This window comes from Salmo trutta, chromosome 5 (assembly GCF_901001165.1).
Source record: "Salmo trutta chromosome 5, fSalTru1.1, whole genome shotgun sequence".
NCBI classification, from domain to species: domain Eukaryota; kingdom Metazoa; phylum Chordata; class Actinopteri; order Salmoniformes; family Salmonidae; genus Salmo; species Salmo trutta.
The window spans coordinates 51,635,385-51,649,062 of record NC_042961.1 but is presented as its reverse complement, the minus strand read 5'-3'; the positions used below and the strand labels follow the sequence as shown (position 1 = coordinate 51,649,062).

At 37.9% G+C, this 13,678-nt stretch overlaps 1 protein-coding gene across 1 annotated transcript in view; it reads right to left on the bottom strand.

Moving 5' to 3' along the window:
* The window catches only part of LOC115194435 (ventral anterior homeobox 2-like), a 31,229-nt gene extending 24,014 nt beyond the window's left edge, over window positions 1-7,215 (bottom strand). Inside the window, exons 1-2 of the mRNA XM_029754130.1 lie at window positions 6,532-7,215; window positions 2,111-2,298 (exon numbers count right to left, since the gene is read on the bottom strand). Coding sequence (XP_029609990.1) covers window positions 2,111-2,298; window positions 6,532-6,787 — 444 coding nt within the window. The 5' untranslated portion in view covers window positions 6,788-7,215. The remainder of the gene's footprint in view (window positions 1-2,110; window positions 2,299-6,531) is intronic.
* Window positions 7,216-13,678: the final 6,463 nt, after the last annotated feature.

Sequence of the window (13,678 nt, the reverse complement as noted above, 5' to 3'; positions counted from 1 at the left end):
GACTATATGAGGATGATGATTGCATGGAGTTTCCGAATAAGACATTGGTTGTGTCTTAGATGTAAAAGGTGTGCATCCCGTGCTTCTCCACAGTAGATACATCTAGTCTACATGACAAAAGTTAGGAATAAAATCATTCAGAGACATTATACAATAGAATCCCACTGAGCACACCACGTCATTCCAACTTGGATAATAGCGCAATATTTGTTTGAGAAGTTGATCAATGAGATTACCACCTATATTCACCCACTCAAGGTAACAGCCAAACGTTAGGAAATTCTACTATGTGCTATCACTAAAAGCAAATTCTACCATCTAAATTCTAAAAGCCCAACCAAATTCCAGTGGAAAAAAAACAAATGTCTTAATTTGTCGTTGTCAAATGTCTATGCGCTTTCAACCATTTAAAGGCACAGCAAAGTTCAAATGGGAGTACCATGTCAGATATTTTATTTATACAACAGATGCATGTGTTATCACTCTGCTTCATCTAATAACAGCGCCAAAATGACCTGGATTGCAGTTGAGATTACATTAAAAGTACGTGGTGCAAGTGATCAATGCCGTTCGAGATTCGCCTCAGATTATTACAGCAATTTTGAAGATCTCCACAGACCTGCGATGACCTATGCATGCTATCTTGAACATGCACGCTTTATATGATTACATAATAAGACATTTATAGTTACAGTAACCTCAATGTGGCCATGGATGTGTTTCTCATGTTAAGGTTGAATGTTACATTAGTTTGTTAAATAACTTTCATTTTGGGCTATTTACTCTATTGCAAAAGTAATATTGAATAGTTTTTGGTTGACAACGCAACCAAATATCAACATTTGCCATTGATTTAGTTTGGCTTTAATTCCAGTTTAATTCCAGTTTAATTCCAGTCTACAAATTAATAATTGATATGCTACCAAAAAACAAAGTAGAACTAAATCAAATCAAACTTTAAATATCTCCTTCAAATGTTGATATTTTGTTGCGTTGAAAACCGAAAAATTCAATATTATTTTATTTAACTAGGCAAGTCAGTTAAGAACAAAATATTATTTACAATGATGGCCTAGGAACATTGAAGTTAACTGCCTTGTTCAGAACGACAGAGTTTTACCTTGTCATCTCAGGGATTCAATGCAGCAACCTTTCGGTTACTGGCCCAACACTCTAACCACTAGGCTACCTGCCGCACCAATATCACTAAAGATCATTACATTTTAAATCAACCAGGCCTATTGTATTGTCTATTCTTAGTTGAATTATGGGTTGATTTAAAGTATGATACAGTATGGTCACATTTCATTTGCTCTGTTAAACCTACCCTTTGGAATAACTTCAGTAGAAACCGTGAATCTATTTCGTTTTTAGGTGGAGATCTTTTAACAATCATTCTCATGACAGCACATTGGTAATAGTCAGTGACAAATATCATAGTGGGGCTTGGTTAAACACCCTGGATGGGACACCAAAGGGTAGCTGTAGATAGATCAATTCTCCAGTAGGAGGTGCTGCCCAGCCTATTGTTTTTCTTCCTTCGGATACGCCAAGATATGACATTGGTTTACAAGTACAAATTCAAACATATGTTATACAAGGTTGTATGTTACAATTTGGTTACCATGATGACAAAATCCTGTGGTTGAAATTGTACCCTAAAAAACTGTTTGTTGATTACTTATTTCAACTCCAATGCATTTTCCACGAAGATTCCACTTCACAAAATGTTGACAAGTTACATTAAAACAACGTTGATTCAACATGGTTGTGTTCAGTGGGATGTGACTGCACTGCACAGCGATTGATTATAAAGTATGATATAACCTCGGCCTAATAAGTTACCTTTATCAAAACAATAAGCACACCAGCACAGGGATAACAAAAAAACATGTTCTTTAAACTGGTAAAGAAACAATTTAAACATGAAACTCAAACTGTCTTTGGGTAAAATAAATGTAATCTATTATTTGAATATTTAGGCCTCTACAAATTGGGACTGCTGAAAGTACTTACTATTTGTCTTCATTGGCACAACAGGATATGAATCTATTATCCATAACTCACCACGACTGAGGAAATACTCTGTCAAATGATGTCTGTTTCTTACCTGTGTCTCAGACAGGTTCAGCTGCCTCGCCAGCTCAGTGCGCTCTCGGCCGACTACATACTGGCAGCGCTGGAACTCGAGCTCGAGCCGGTAGAGCTGCTCTGCAGTGAAGGAGGTCCGCGTGCGTTTTGGCCTGTCGAGGTCGAGACCCTTTGGCAACACGATCTCCCGGATGGTACCCTTAGCATCTGTGGATATCGCAGCCGGACAGTGTGAAATGTCACAATTACAAAGAATAGTCTTGGGCTACTTTGCTTAACATTACAATTGCATATACTGTAGTACCAATGTCATAATTTTTTGGACAGACCAGGAATATATAGTTAAACACTGTGCTCCTTTATGGCACAAATGTGCGCTTTCATATAGGTAGGGCCCACGCTATTTTAGAATAACCTTGAAGTGATCATTATTTTCAGTATGCATGCTTGGGAATTATAGTGTAGGCTAGTCAAGTTACTAGGGAAAGAAATACAGAAGTAAAATAGTATATATTGTAAGAATGGCAATATCCGTTAATACAACTCAATGCACCAGATAATAGGTCTACCCGTTATGTTAAGGTTCTGATGTCTTAGAATAGTTTTCCCATACTTCCAACTGAGCGTAGGCTATCTCATGGCACTGGAAAGACGAAACTTTATTCTCTCTCTGGAAGTAAGGTCAAATAATTAAAAAAATTAAAATCGGAATACCTTTGTTGCATTGTAATATGTTTGGGGAATATTCCCAATAAGTAATAGCCAGACGGCCGGAAAATGAGAGCTGAAAGAAACATCCCTATCACGTTACTAAATTATACCTAATTTTACTAAATATTACGTGCAATGTCTGCCTCGGCGAGAGCGAATGTTTGTAGACCATGTTTCCAGAGTTCTATTTCAATTGTACTTCTGCATGTGCCATGCGTCCTAGAACCCTGGAGAATGTAGCCTAGCGTAACATAGGCTAGTTGATGTATCAATACACGTTTAATATAGCAATTTACGGGACAATAATAAATTGTTTGGTTCAATACATACAACATCAGGAAATGCGTGTTTTTATATCAAATTAGGTAATATGCCAAGTCTTGCTATGGGGAATATGCTATTAATCCAATACCAAATAACTGTTGAGTGCAAAACTAAATTGTGCAACGTTATCTTGACAAGTTTAAAGTTGCTATAAGTCCAAACTGACTGTTAATGTAGAAGGAATAGAAAAATATATATTTTTAAACAAAAATGTAAACACGTCCTACGTAGCCACAATGGGCCCATGCATAGCCTACAACCCGCCCTAAACAAGAGATGTCTTTAATACTAATCAGTCAGCCAATACTAGACATGGTTAAAACAACGAAACGCTCCTCAAGTAGGCTAGAAAGAGGGACGTGTTTTGACTGAAAACAATGAAATAATGTAGGTCCACTGTCCCAAAAATTTGACTAATCAAACAAAATATATGAGAATAAAATATATCAACCAAATGTTTTCTAAATCCCTCACCGAAATCGGATGTTAAACAATTTCCAGTATTTTGAAATAATATAGTCTTTACAATAGATAGGTCCGCCAATAAGTGATATATACATCTGAAACATATACATATAGCCTAACCCAGCTGGTTCCCACAATAAAATACAACTGTCAAATGAGGTATAGCCCTATAGCATTTCTGTCGTATAATGTTGCGCCTAAATCCATATCACTTCCCCAGCAAAACGCCCATCAAATTCGAGAAGCTTCATAATTCTGAGTTCCTTGACAGAATGGAACATAGGCCTATAATCTAAATCCATGGCTCTGGACCTACTGCTTCGTGCGTAACCACCATTAGGCCTCTGTTTCCTTTGTCATTGCAGTCACGTGAGTGGTATATATATTTTGAGGCTACTTATATGGTTGCACCATTGACTACAGCCTATAGATTGCACATTTAATAGATATGTATATTTATGTATGACGTAGACTACCATCAGTGACTCCATATGTGCTGCCTAGACTGGAAATAGCATCTAGGCCTGTATGCAGCATAGTCTCGGGCATCATAGCCCATCTGCTATGGCATGCAAGCATGGTGTTAACCAGAGCGACATGCAGAGATTCATTCTAACATTTCGAATATTTATGATTTCCAACTAACACATCATCCATCCATTCATAACACGCTAGATTAAAATCATCTCAATGTTAAACGTTACAGCAGGGCCGCTCTAACAGTTTGCAAGCGCATCCGGACGTCGCAGGTCAGACATGCTGACCTTACGCTGACCCCGGGTTCTCACGAGGTATCCAGCGCATTCAATCGTCAGCTTTAAAAACATATAGTGACACCGGGGACTGCGGATTTAGCTTGGATTCAGCGCTCAGCTCGCCCTCACCACATCTAATCAAGCTCGGTCTGCCGCGGAGGTCTTTCCCTGCTACAATTACCGTCTTTCTTTTCAGATTCAGCACCCACCAAGACACCGTTTCAAGGCCTGGGCATGAGCATTTAACTAAATGATGTAGAACTTTCCAGTAGGCAATGTGTATGATCATCATTGTTCAAATGAAAGGGCCAGTTGCACATTTGGTGAAAATCAAATTGTGCACACAAAGGGGGGGAAAGTTTAACTTTATTTTGTAAAGAGTGATATTGCTATTGTCAGTGCCGACATGTCATGTTAGCCTGATATGCATCCCACATTGGTGTGAAAACTATCCGGGTAAGGGATATGGATATTATATTTTTGCAATTAGTGGTCAACCTGAAAATTATGAATAGCATAAGCTTAAATAAAATCTGTCTGCTGTTCACTATGACTATTATTTAAAAAAAATAAAAATAAAAAAAAACATTTTAAAACTGTTGATAAGAATAGTCTTCCCAAACATGTTTTTTTGCTACCTGTATTATTTGGGGTTTGTTGACATCATAGCATTTTACAGCCCTGCAAAGCAGTGCAAAGACATATAATCTATAAGCACTAAACAAAACGAGTGAGATGCATATTCAATTCTAAGTTAGTAAGTCACATAGCCTAATTACTATCGACTATAAGACATGTAAGTATAGCATTTTATATCATTTTGGTCACACTTTTAACAATGTGACATGTTTTAACAATGCCCACTCCTGAAACTATTTTATAACGTTTAAAACAAACATTAGGAAGGTAACTGGTATACACCAAATATGAAAAACCAATACTTTCCTTATAGATTAGCATTTAATATATATTTTTTAATTCTGAAAGATGCATGGCTGTGTGTTTGTTGTGCTTTGAGATGGGAATGTTGCTGAGGAGGATGATTATTGTCATAATTTACTACAAACTATTGAAACAGTATTGCCATCATGGCTGCATCCAATTATAAGACCTGTCGATGTGCCATTGAGCAAGGCACTTAACCCTAATTGCTCCTGTAAGTTGCTTTGGATAAGAGAGTCTATTTAATGACTAAAATGTAAAATATTTTGTTTCCCTGTCAACACGTTTTAAAATAGGTTGTAGGCCTTAAGATCCACAGAAATACATTTGATTCATTCTTAAAAATAACTATTTAATTTGTAGTATTTTATTAGGATCCCCATTAGCTATTGCTGAAGCAGCAGAAACACTTCCTGGGGTTCATTTTTTTCCTGGGGTCTATTTAGTGACTCTTCATATTTTGGAGAATTCCATGCAGAGGTGGCAGTAGACCTAGAAAGGTGGCTCCCTTTCTTTTATCCAAGAGGGCGTGGACAATTTAGATGATTTCTTATCCCGATTTTGATAACAATACCTTAACTCAAACAAAGGCACCAACATGACCACGAGTAAACACACACACTAAGACATACACATGATGGTCTGTGTTTTAAAAGTATTTTGTTCGCCAATGATTACTGAATCATTTGTTGGCTCATATAGTACAAAGCAAGTACTGCTATTACTATGTGATCATGTATATTATGATACTGATTATTATTATTTAAATTGGGATTGATAATAGTATTGATGTAAACACGTGAGGAAGTTTGAATAGTTGAACAGTTCAAAACAAATTCAAACCTGTTGTCAGAATATATGGCTATATTTTTATGTTGAATTATATTGGACATATATAGTATTATATCTTCATCTGAATATGAGAATACCTTTAGATTTTATTTACAATAAATCACTTCAAATATTGGTTTATTTGTAAGCGTAAAAGTAGTATAGTAGTAGTAGGTATCGAAGTAGGATAATATTAGTTAATTGCAATAGTGGGTATAGATGTAAATGTATCCTTATTAAAAATAATAGCCTAGTAATAAGTTAATTTAATGAAAATTCTCAAATCTTAAGAATTGTGAACCTCTGGTTTTGTGCAGTAACTTTTGCAGACAATCTGTGCTCTCTTTCTGCAATTCACCTTTCTAGATGTACATTTTCTCAACAACAACAAAAAAGAGAATATGTTACTAACCTCGAACTAAAATCCTCTGGCAGTAGTCTGGGTCCACTGGGTCTAATTTATCATGTCCGTCTTCACTGGAGGAGGTGGGGGTAGACGCCGATGTACCCGCGGTATCGGTTGTACTCTGCACCGGTGACCTGCTCCCAAGTTCGGTATGGCATTTGTCCATCCGGTCACGGTACAGAGAGTTGGATCCACGGTGGAGGTGGTGGAGGTTGCGGTCCTCGGCGATCCCATCGCCCATAGTCGTAGCTTGATCGAACATCGATTCCAATATTGGTGTATAGATCTCCTGTATTCTTCACCTCGTTATTGAGCAGTTATTGTTATTCTTTAACTTGTTTTCCTCCTTTGCAATAGTTCTATTCAGATATGGTGGGGGAGACCACACCACAAAGTAGATCCAGCTAGGCTACAAACCAGAACCAGCCTCGCGGACCTGCGACCGACACGAGCTGCCCTGCAAGTGTCTCGGCATGTTTCAGCACTCTCCTGCGGCCCGAAGTAAAGAAGAGAGATGGTGGATGTGGTGAGAAGGAGGGGGCCCTGTGGACAAGCCAGATAGGGAGCCTCCTCAGCTATAGGACCGCGCTAAACCCAAAATGCATGTCGTACGTATACAATGAGTGTAGCCTACAAGAGGAGACCAGATCTATGACCAAAGAAACTGGGAGGTGCTATACTTGTTCACCCACGTCAAAATGAACTGAAAGACAATCGTGTAACCAGCAGCATGGTCTATCTTAGTCTCTGCAAAGCCAGCCAGTTCACTCTGCCTCCAAGGAAACTTTTCCTCCAACCATGCACCCCAGAGCACGGGCTTGAAATCAGTTACTTTACCCCCGTTTGACTTGCTAGTTTCGGCGGCGCCGTGGTGGCATGGTCACGGCTGTTGGATTGTTGGTGGTCTGCTCGCGGTCTTCTGCATTTGGAGATCGCAATAATGTCTGTGTAGAAAACGTTGAGGAGGGGGTGTTCAAATGGGGGAAAGGGTCACATAAGGTAAAACGTATATAAGGCATGGCCATGCCATTCTGGTGTATAACTATTGTATGGTTTTTTAGATCATCTTGGTGTGTTTTTTTGTCTTGCCGGTTTGACAGTCGTATATGGACAATATTGTAATGACAGGGTGCACTATAGTGGCTGTCACTCGTAACGTAATATCCGGTTTGCTCAGGTTAGTCTTTGATTGGTGAACAGACTCAGATCGGATCACGTTCTAAGTATATGGTCCAAAAAAACCTTGTTTTTTATTCCAATTTCTAAGTTTAAGTCACTATAGATTTTTCCCCCCCAAGTAGTTTAAACTGAATAATAGGCATGTGCATATAGTATGCATATCTATAGGATATTATAAATTATTTAAACGCTATCGAAAAGAAACTGGCTACTCGAAGCCTGGAATAGTCAATGGATGCAATAAGCTCAGTAACCACAGTAGGCTATTTTGCCATGATTTTTTTTTAGAGGGAAGTCATGAAATTCCCTTGTACACAGCCGTAATACCATCTCACGAAACCATTAAAGAAAAGAGAGGATGTTTAGAGTTGAGAGAAGTTTAGAGAACGTTTAAAGACCACATTTGCGTAAAATGCACGTAGTCTAAATCAAATCAAATTGTATTTGTCACATGCGCCGAATACAACAGGTGTAGACCTTACCGTGAAACGCTTACTTACAAGCCCTTAACCAGCAATGCAGTTCAAGAAATAGAGTTAAGAAACTATTTGCTAAATAAACTATTGTAAAAAATAAAATAAAAAGTAACAATATAAGATTACATAACAATAAAGAGGCTATATACAGGGGTCTGTACCGAGTCAATGTGCGGGGGTACAGTTTAGTCGAGGTAATTTGTACATGTAGGTAAGGGTGAAGTGAATATGCATCGATAATAAACAGCGAGTAGCAGAAGTGTAAAAAAAAAATTGCCCCCCAAAAATTGCCTATAGCTAAAACTTCAATGATAAACCCGAAGTGCACTGCAACCACTCATTAGCCTAGGTTACATTTTGGAGTTCACTATAGATCTTGGCCTATTGACAATTTCTGCAACAACAAAAAATACGGTTATTATAGTTGATAGTACAATGCATTTTGCACAACTCATGCACAAGACCTTTGGTGGTAAATAGGCTTTTTTCAACTAGAGATGCAATAGTTTTTCCTCGAGCGTGTCTAGTTTTATATATTTGTAACATAGTCTTACTTGGAAAATTTGAAATTCAGTCAAAGTTTATATGCCTATTTTTTTCTCAAATGTACATATTCACAGTTCTTAAGAAACGCATGAACTTTGCTAAATGATTTACCCTTGTTCCATCGGTCCATTAGGCCTAATATTGACGAAAATATGAACAACACTTGGGATGCTTTGCCCAAATTCACATTTAATAACAATGGGTTCTATTGTTGTATGTTCTCAACTAAAGCTTTCACTTACTTTGAGTTCATTACATGCCTACTGTTGTTAATTGTGGCTGTTGCGAATTGGAACTGCGAACAACCGCAGGTGGTTGTCTGTTGTAGGCCTATACCCATTTACAAGGCACAACACATCCACATTGGGAATGAATGGGATTACATAATTACAGTTTCGCAATGTAGGAAGGTAATAATTATTAAATAGCTGATTATTCGTTTCAGATGTTGTAATCTGGGAACGCGTTGAATGTACCTGTCAATCAAATCCCACACTCAGCAGTAAGATAAGAGAGGACTGATTGCCACAACAGCTCTGTGTGTGTGTGAGGGTGCCCACACCCACCCACCCACCAACCCACACACACTTAAAATGTTTTGCAGTTTGAATAGGCCTACACTTCCCCACAACCGCAGTCCCTCATCCCATATAGGCCTAACGTCATTCATGGCATCATCACACTGGTTGAACTGTTCAACTATTCAGACTTCCTCACGTGTTTACATCAATACAATTATCGATCAACATTGAAATAGTAATCAGTATCATAATATACACTATGCCAATCATATAGCTTCTCTCACTTCAATGCAAATATCTTTTGACAACTAAACATCCAATATACAGTACATCACACTGACAGACACCATCGACTACTCATTGGGCCATAATTGTTTCAGTAACATAATGATTGATGTCCGTTGTATACTGTATTTTATGTGGAATATGGTGTTGATTTGATACTGTAAACTGACTCGCCTTTCTTAGTTGCCCCTGAGGTGATAAATACATTCGTATTGAATTCAAATAAAATGGAACTGAATGCTTCAGTCTCTTGCCAGTCATCTAAACATCCATGTCAATATGTCGTTTCCTCCATATGTCGTTTCCTCCATATGGTTACACATTTCACACATTTGTTGACGTTTCTACTTATAGCTCAGAGAAAATCCCTCTTCACACACCATCGGTATAACTATAGAAAGAAAAGCTGTAGGCCTAAAGCAATACGTTTCCCTCATCATGTTTTTCTGCCACATAGCATTTAAGGTCCCAATCTTATTTGTCAGACAACACCATCAAATTGTATTTTTCTTTCACCAATGACACATATTTGGATAGATATTGAATTCATATTGTATGACTACAGAATAGGCTACTGTTTACAAAGTTTAGGCCTACAGTGGATAGGCGTTTACCCCCAAAATGTCAGACTGCATACAAAAACGTTACAGGTAATGATACACAAGCGTCCATTTGAAATCTATATTTAACCGTTACATAAATGTAATCTTACAGCCAAATGTGTCTCCGAATTGCAACGTAGTCTGTGTGTCTGATTCAACTCCTAGTGGATATGGATTTTATAGATCACTCCAGATTACTGTAATCCAACGGGTCAACGTTGGGGTACCAGGCCACGCAGAAACCACAGTCAACAGGCTTTTTACGCAACCAAATCTAGTAAAGAAGTTGTGTGGTTGCGTAATGAGCTACCTGAGCCCTCCGCCTGGCCTGGGTCCTGTATGTAACGGGTTAGCCTGGAGCAGTTTAAACCAGAGGTAGACGCACATTAAATATAGCTGCTTCCGTTGCATTCTCAGATACTGGTCCCCTGCCCTGCCTTGGGTTAAGTGTTTTTCAAACAAAAACATTGTTAAATATTACTTGTTATCTTGGTATTTAAAGTAGTTTTATGATTATCATTATTGTTATCAGTATATCTGTCAATATATTTGTAAATTACTATCGAAATGAGTTCCTCTAGCATGCATTGTAGGTCATGACATTTGTTTTAGTCTACATTTTTGGGGGGTTAAACGATGGCAGCTAATTTTTAGTTTTCATACATCTTAATTGTCTTTAGTAAAATAAAACATTTCTTAGGAAAAAATTAAGTTAGTAATTATCATGTACAGTGCCTTCAGAAAGTATTCATACCCCTTGACTTATTCCACATTTTGTTGTGTTACCGCCTGAATTCAAAATGGATTAAATATATATATATATATATATATATATATATATATTTTCTCACCCATCTACACACAATACCCTATAATGACAAAGTGAAAACATGTTTAGACATTTTTTGAAAATGTATTGAAAATGAAATAGAGAAATATCTCATTTACATAAGTATTCGAACCCCTAAGTCAATACATGCTAGTCTTGGGTAAATCCAAAAGCTTTGCACACCTGGATTGTACAATATATATTTTTAAATTCTTTAAGCTGTCAAGTTGGTTGTTGATCATTGCTAGACAGTCATTTTCAAGTCTTGCCATTGATTTTCAAGCCGATTTAAGTTAAAACTAACTAGGCCACTAAGGAACATTCAATGTTGTCTTGGTAAGCACCTCCAGGGTATATTTGGCCTTGTATTTTGGGTTATTGTCCTGCTGAAAGGTGAATTGAACCAAACTGAACCAGGTTTTCCTCTAGGATTTTGCCTGTGCTTAGCTCTATTCTGTTTATTTTATCCTAAAAACCCTCCCTAGTCCTTGTCGATGACATCATGCAGCCACCACCATGCTTGAAAATATGAAGTTGAATATCCCTTTGAGCATGGTGAAGTTATGACACTTAGGATGGTTTCAATACACCCGGTCACTTCAAGGACTGTTTTTTTTATTTTACCTTTATTTAACTAGGCAAGTCAGTTAAGAACAAATTCTTATTTTCAATGACAGCCTAGTCTTGTTCAGGGGCAGAACAACAGATTTGCACCTTGTCAGCTCAGGGATTCAATCTTGCAACCTTTCAGTTAGTAGTCCAACGCTCTAACCACTAGGCTACGCTGCCTCCCCAATACAGGCGTCCTTCCTGTATCCTTGAAGTGTTGTGTTGGATTTGCCCCAAACATAACTCTTTGTATTCAGGACAAAGTTAATTTCTTTGCCAAATGTTTTGCAGTTTTACTTTAATGCCTTGTTGCAAACAGGATGCATGTTTTTGGAATATTTGTATTTTGTACAGGCATCCTTATTTTTCACTCTGTCAAGGTTAGTATTGTGGAGTAACTACAATGTTGTGGATCCATCCTCAGTTTTCTCCTATCACAGCCATCAAACTCTGTAACTGTTTTAATGTCACTATAGGCCTCATGGCGAAATAGTGAGCGGTTTCCTTCCTCTCCAGCAACTGAGTTAGGAAGGACGCCTGTATCCTTGAAGTGACTGGGTGTATTGAAAGCATCCTAAGTGTTATTAATAACTTCGCCATGCTCAAAGGGATATTCAATTTCTGTTTTTTCTCAACCGTCTACCAATAGGTTCCATTCTTTGCGAGGCATTGGAAAACCTCCCTGGTCTTTGTGGTTGAATCTCTGTTTGAAATTCAATGCTCACCTGAGGAACTTTACAGACAATTGTATGTGTGGGGTACAGAGATGAGGTAGTCATTCAAAAATAATGTTAAACACTGTCATTGCACACAGAGGGAGTCCATGCAACTTATGTGACTTGTTAAGCACATGTATACTCCTGGACGTATTTAGGCTTGCCATAACAAAGGAGTTGAATACTTATTGACTGAAAATATTTCATTTTTTCATAATTGATTCATTTGTAAAAAAACAAAAAAAAAGGAAAAAAAAGTAAAACAAAATTCCATTTTGACATTATGGGGTATTGTGTGTATGCCACACAATCTCAAGGTAATCAATGTTAAATTCAGACTAACACAATAAGAACGTGAAAAAAGTAACGGGGTGTAAATACTTCATAAGGCACTGTATGTGTATGCCTATTCTTCAACAAAACTTTGATGATCCTTGATTGGCGTACCATTGATTGTCTCTGCAATTCTTGTAACGTGTTTGAAACTAAAATGGGTATTTGAACAGAGGCGTTCTGAAGGGGGGGGGGGGGGGGGGGGGTGCACGGCAATTAGTAACAACAGGTGTTCATCGTATAGGCAGAGCCATATATACAGTACATGGCGCTGGGTATTGGCCTATGCACCAAGTCCCGCAACCAGTTCATTAACATATACATACATACATACATATATATATATACACACACACATATACATACACACACACACACACACACACACACACACACACACACATATATACATACACACACACACACACACACACACACACACACATATATATATATTCTTGAGAATAACTGTTATACTGCACATGGCAGATCAAACCTTTTTTTTGTAGCCAACCTCAGCGTGACCGTTTCACCATTTTTTTTTAACAGATTCAACGCACCAGATTAGAGACGAAAGATTCCGAGAGAGAGAGAGTGTGTGTAAAAACACCCTAGATACAACCATACCGAAATACTAGGCCTTTCTCTCCCGGTGCAGTGGGACAATGCTCACGGGGCATACTTCTATTCACTTCAGCAATATTAAAATTAATGAGAGAGAGACACAAAGGGTGACAGATGAACATAAAACATATCACCCCATGCTGTCAGGTGTCAAACTATTGGTTTGGGTGATTAGGCTTTAATACCGGCTGCAGTAGTCCTATTTCTGGGGGCAGTCTAGTCTGGTGTTCCAACTGCATGAACACCAACAGCGTCTGAATAGTGAAAATAATTGAGCCCAGCTATACCTTATTTAACCAACTGTTGAATTGTATACGCTATGAAAGTTTGCCCCATAGAACGGTAAGAACAATCATTTTGAAATGTTAATGAGAAGTGAACTGAATATAGATATTTTTGTATTAGATAACGGAATTCATTTTGTTTTTTCCTA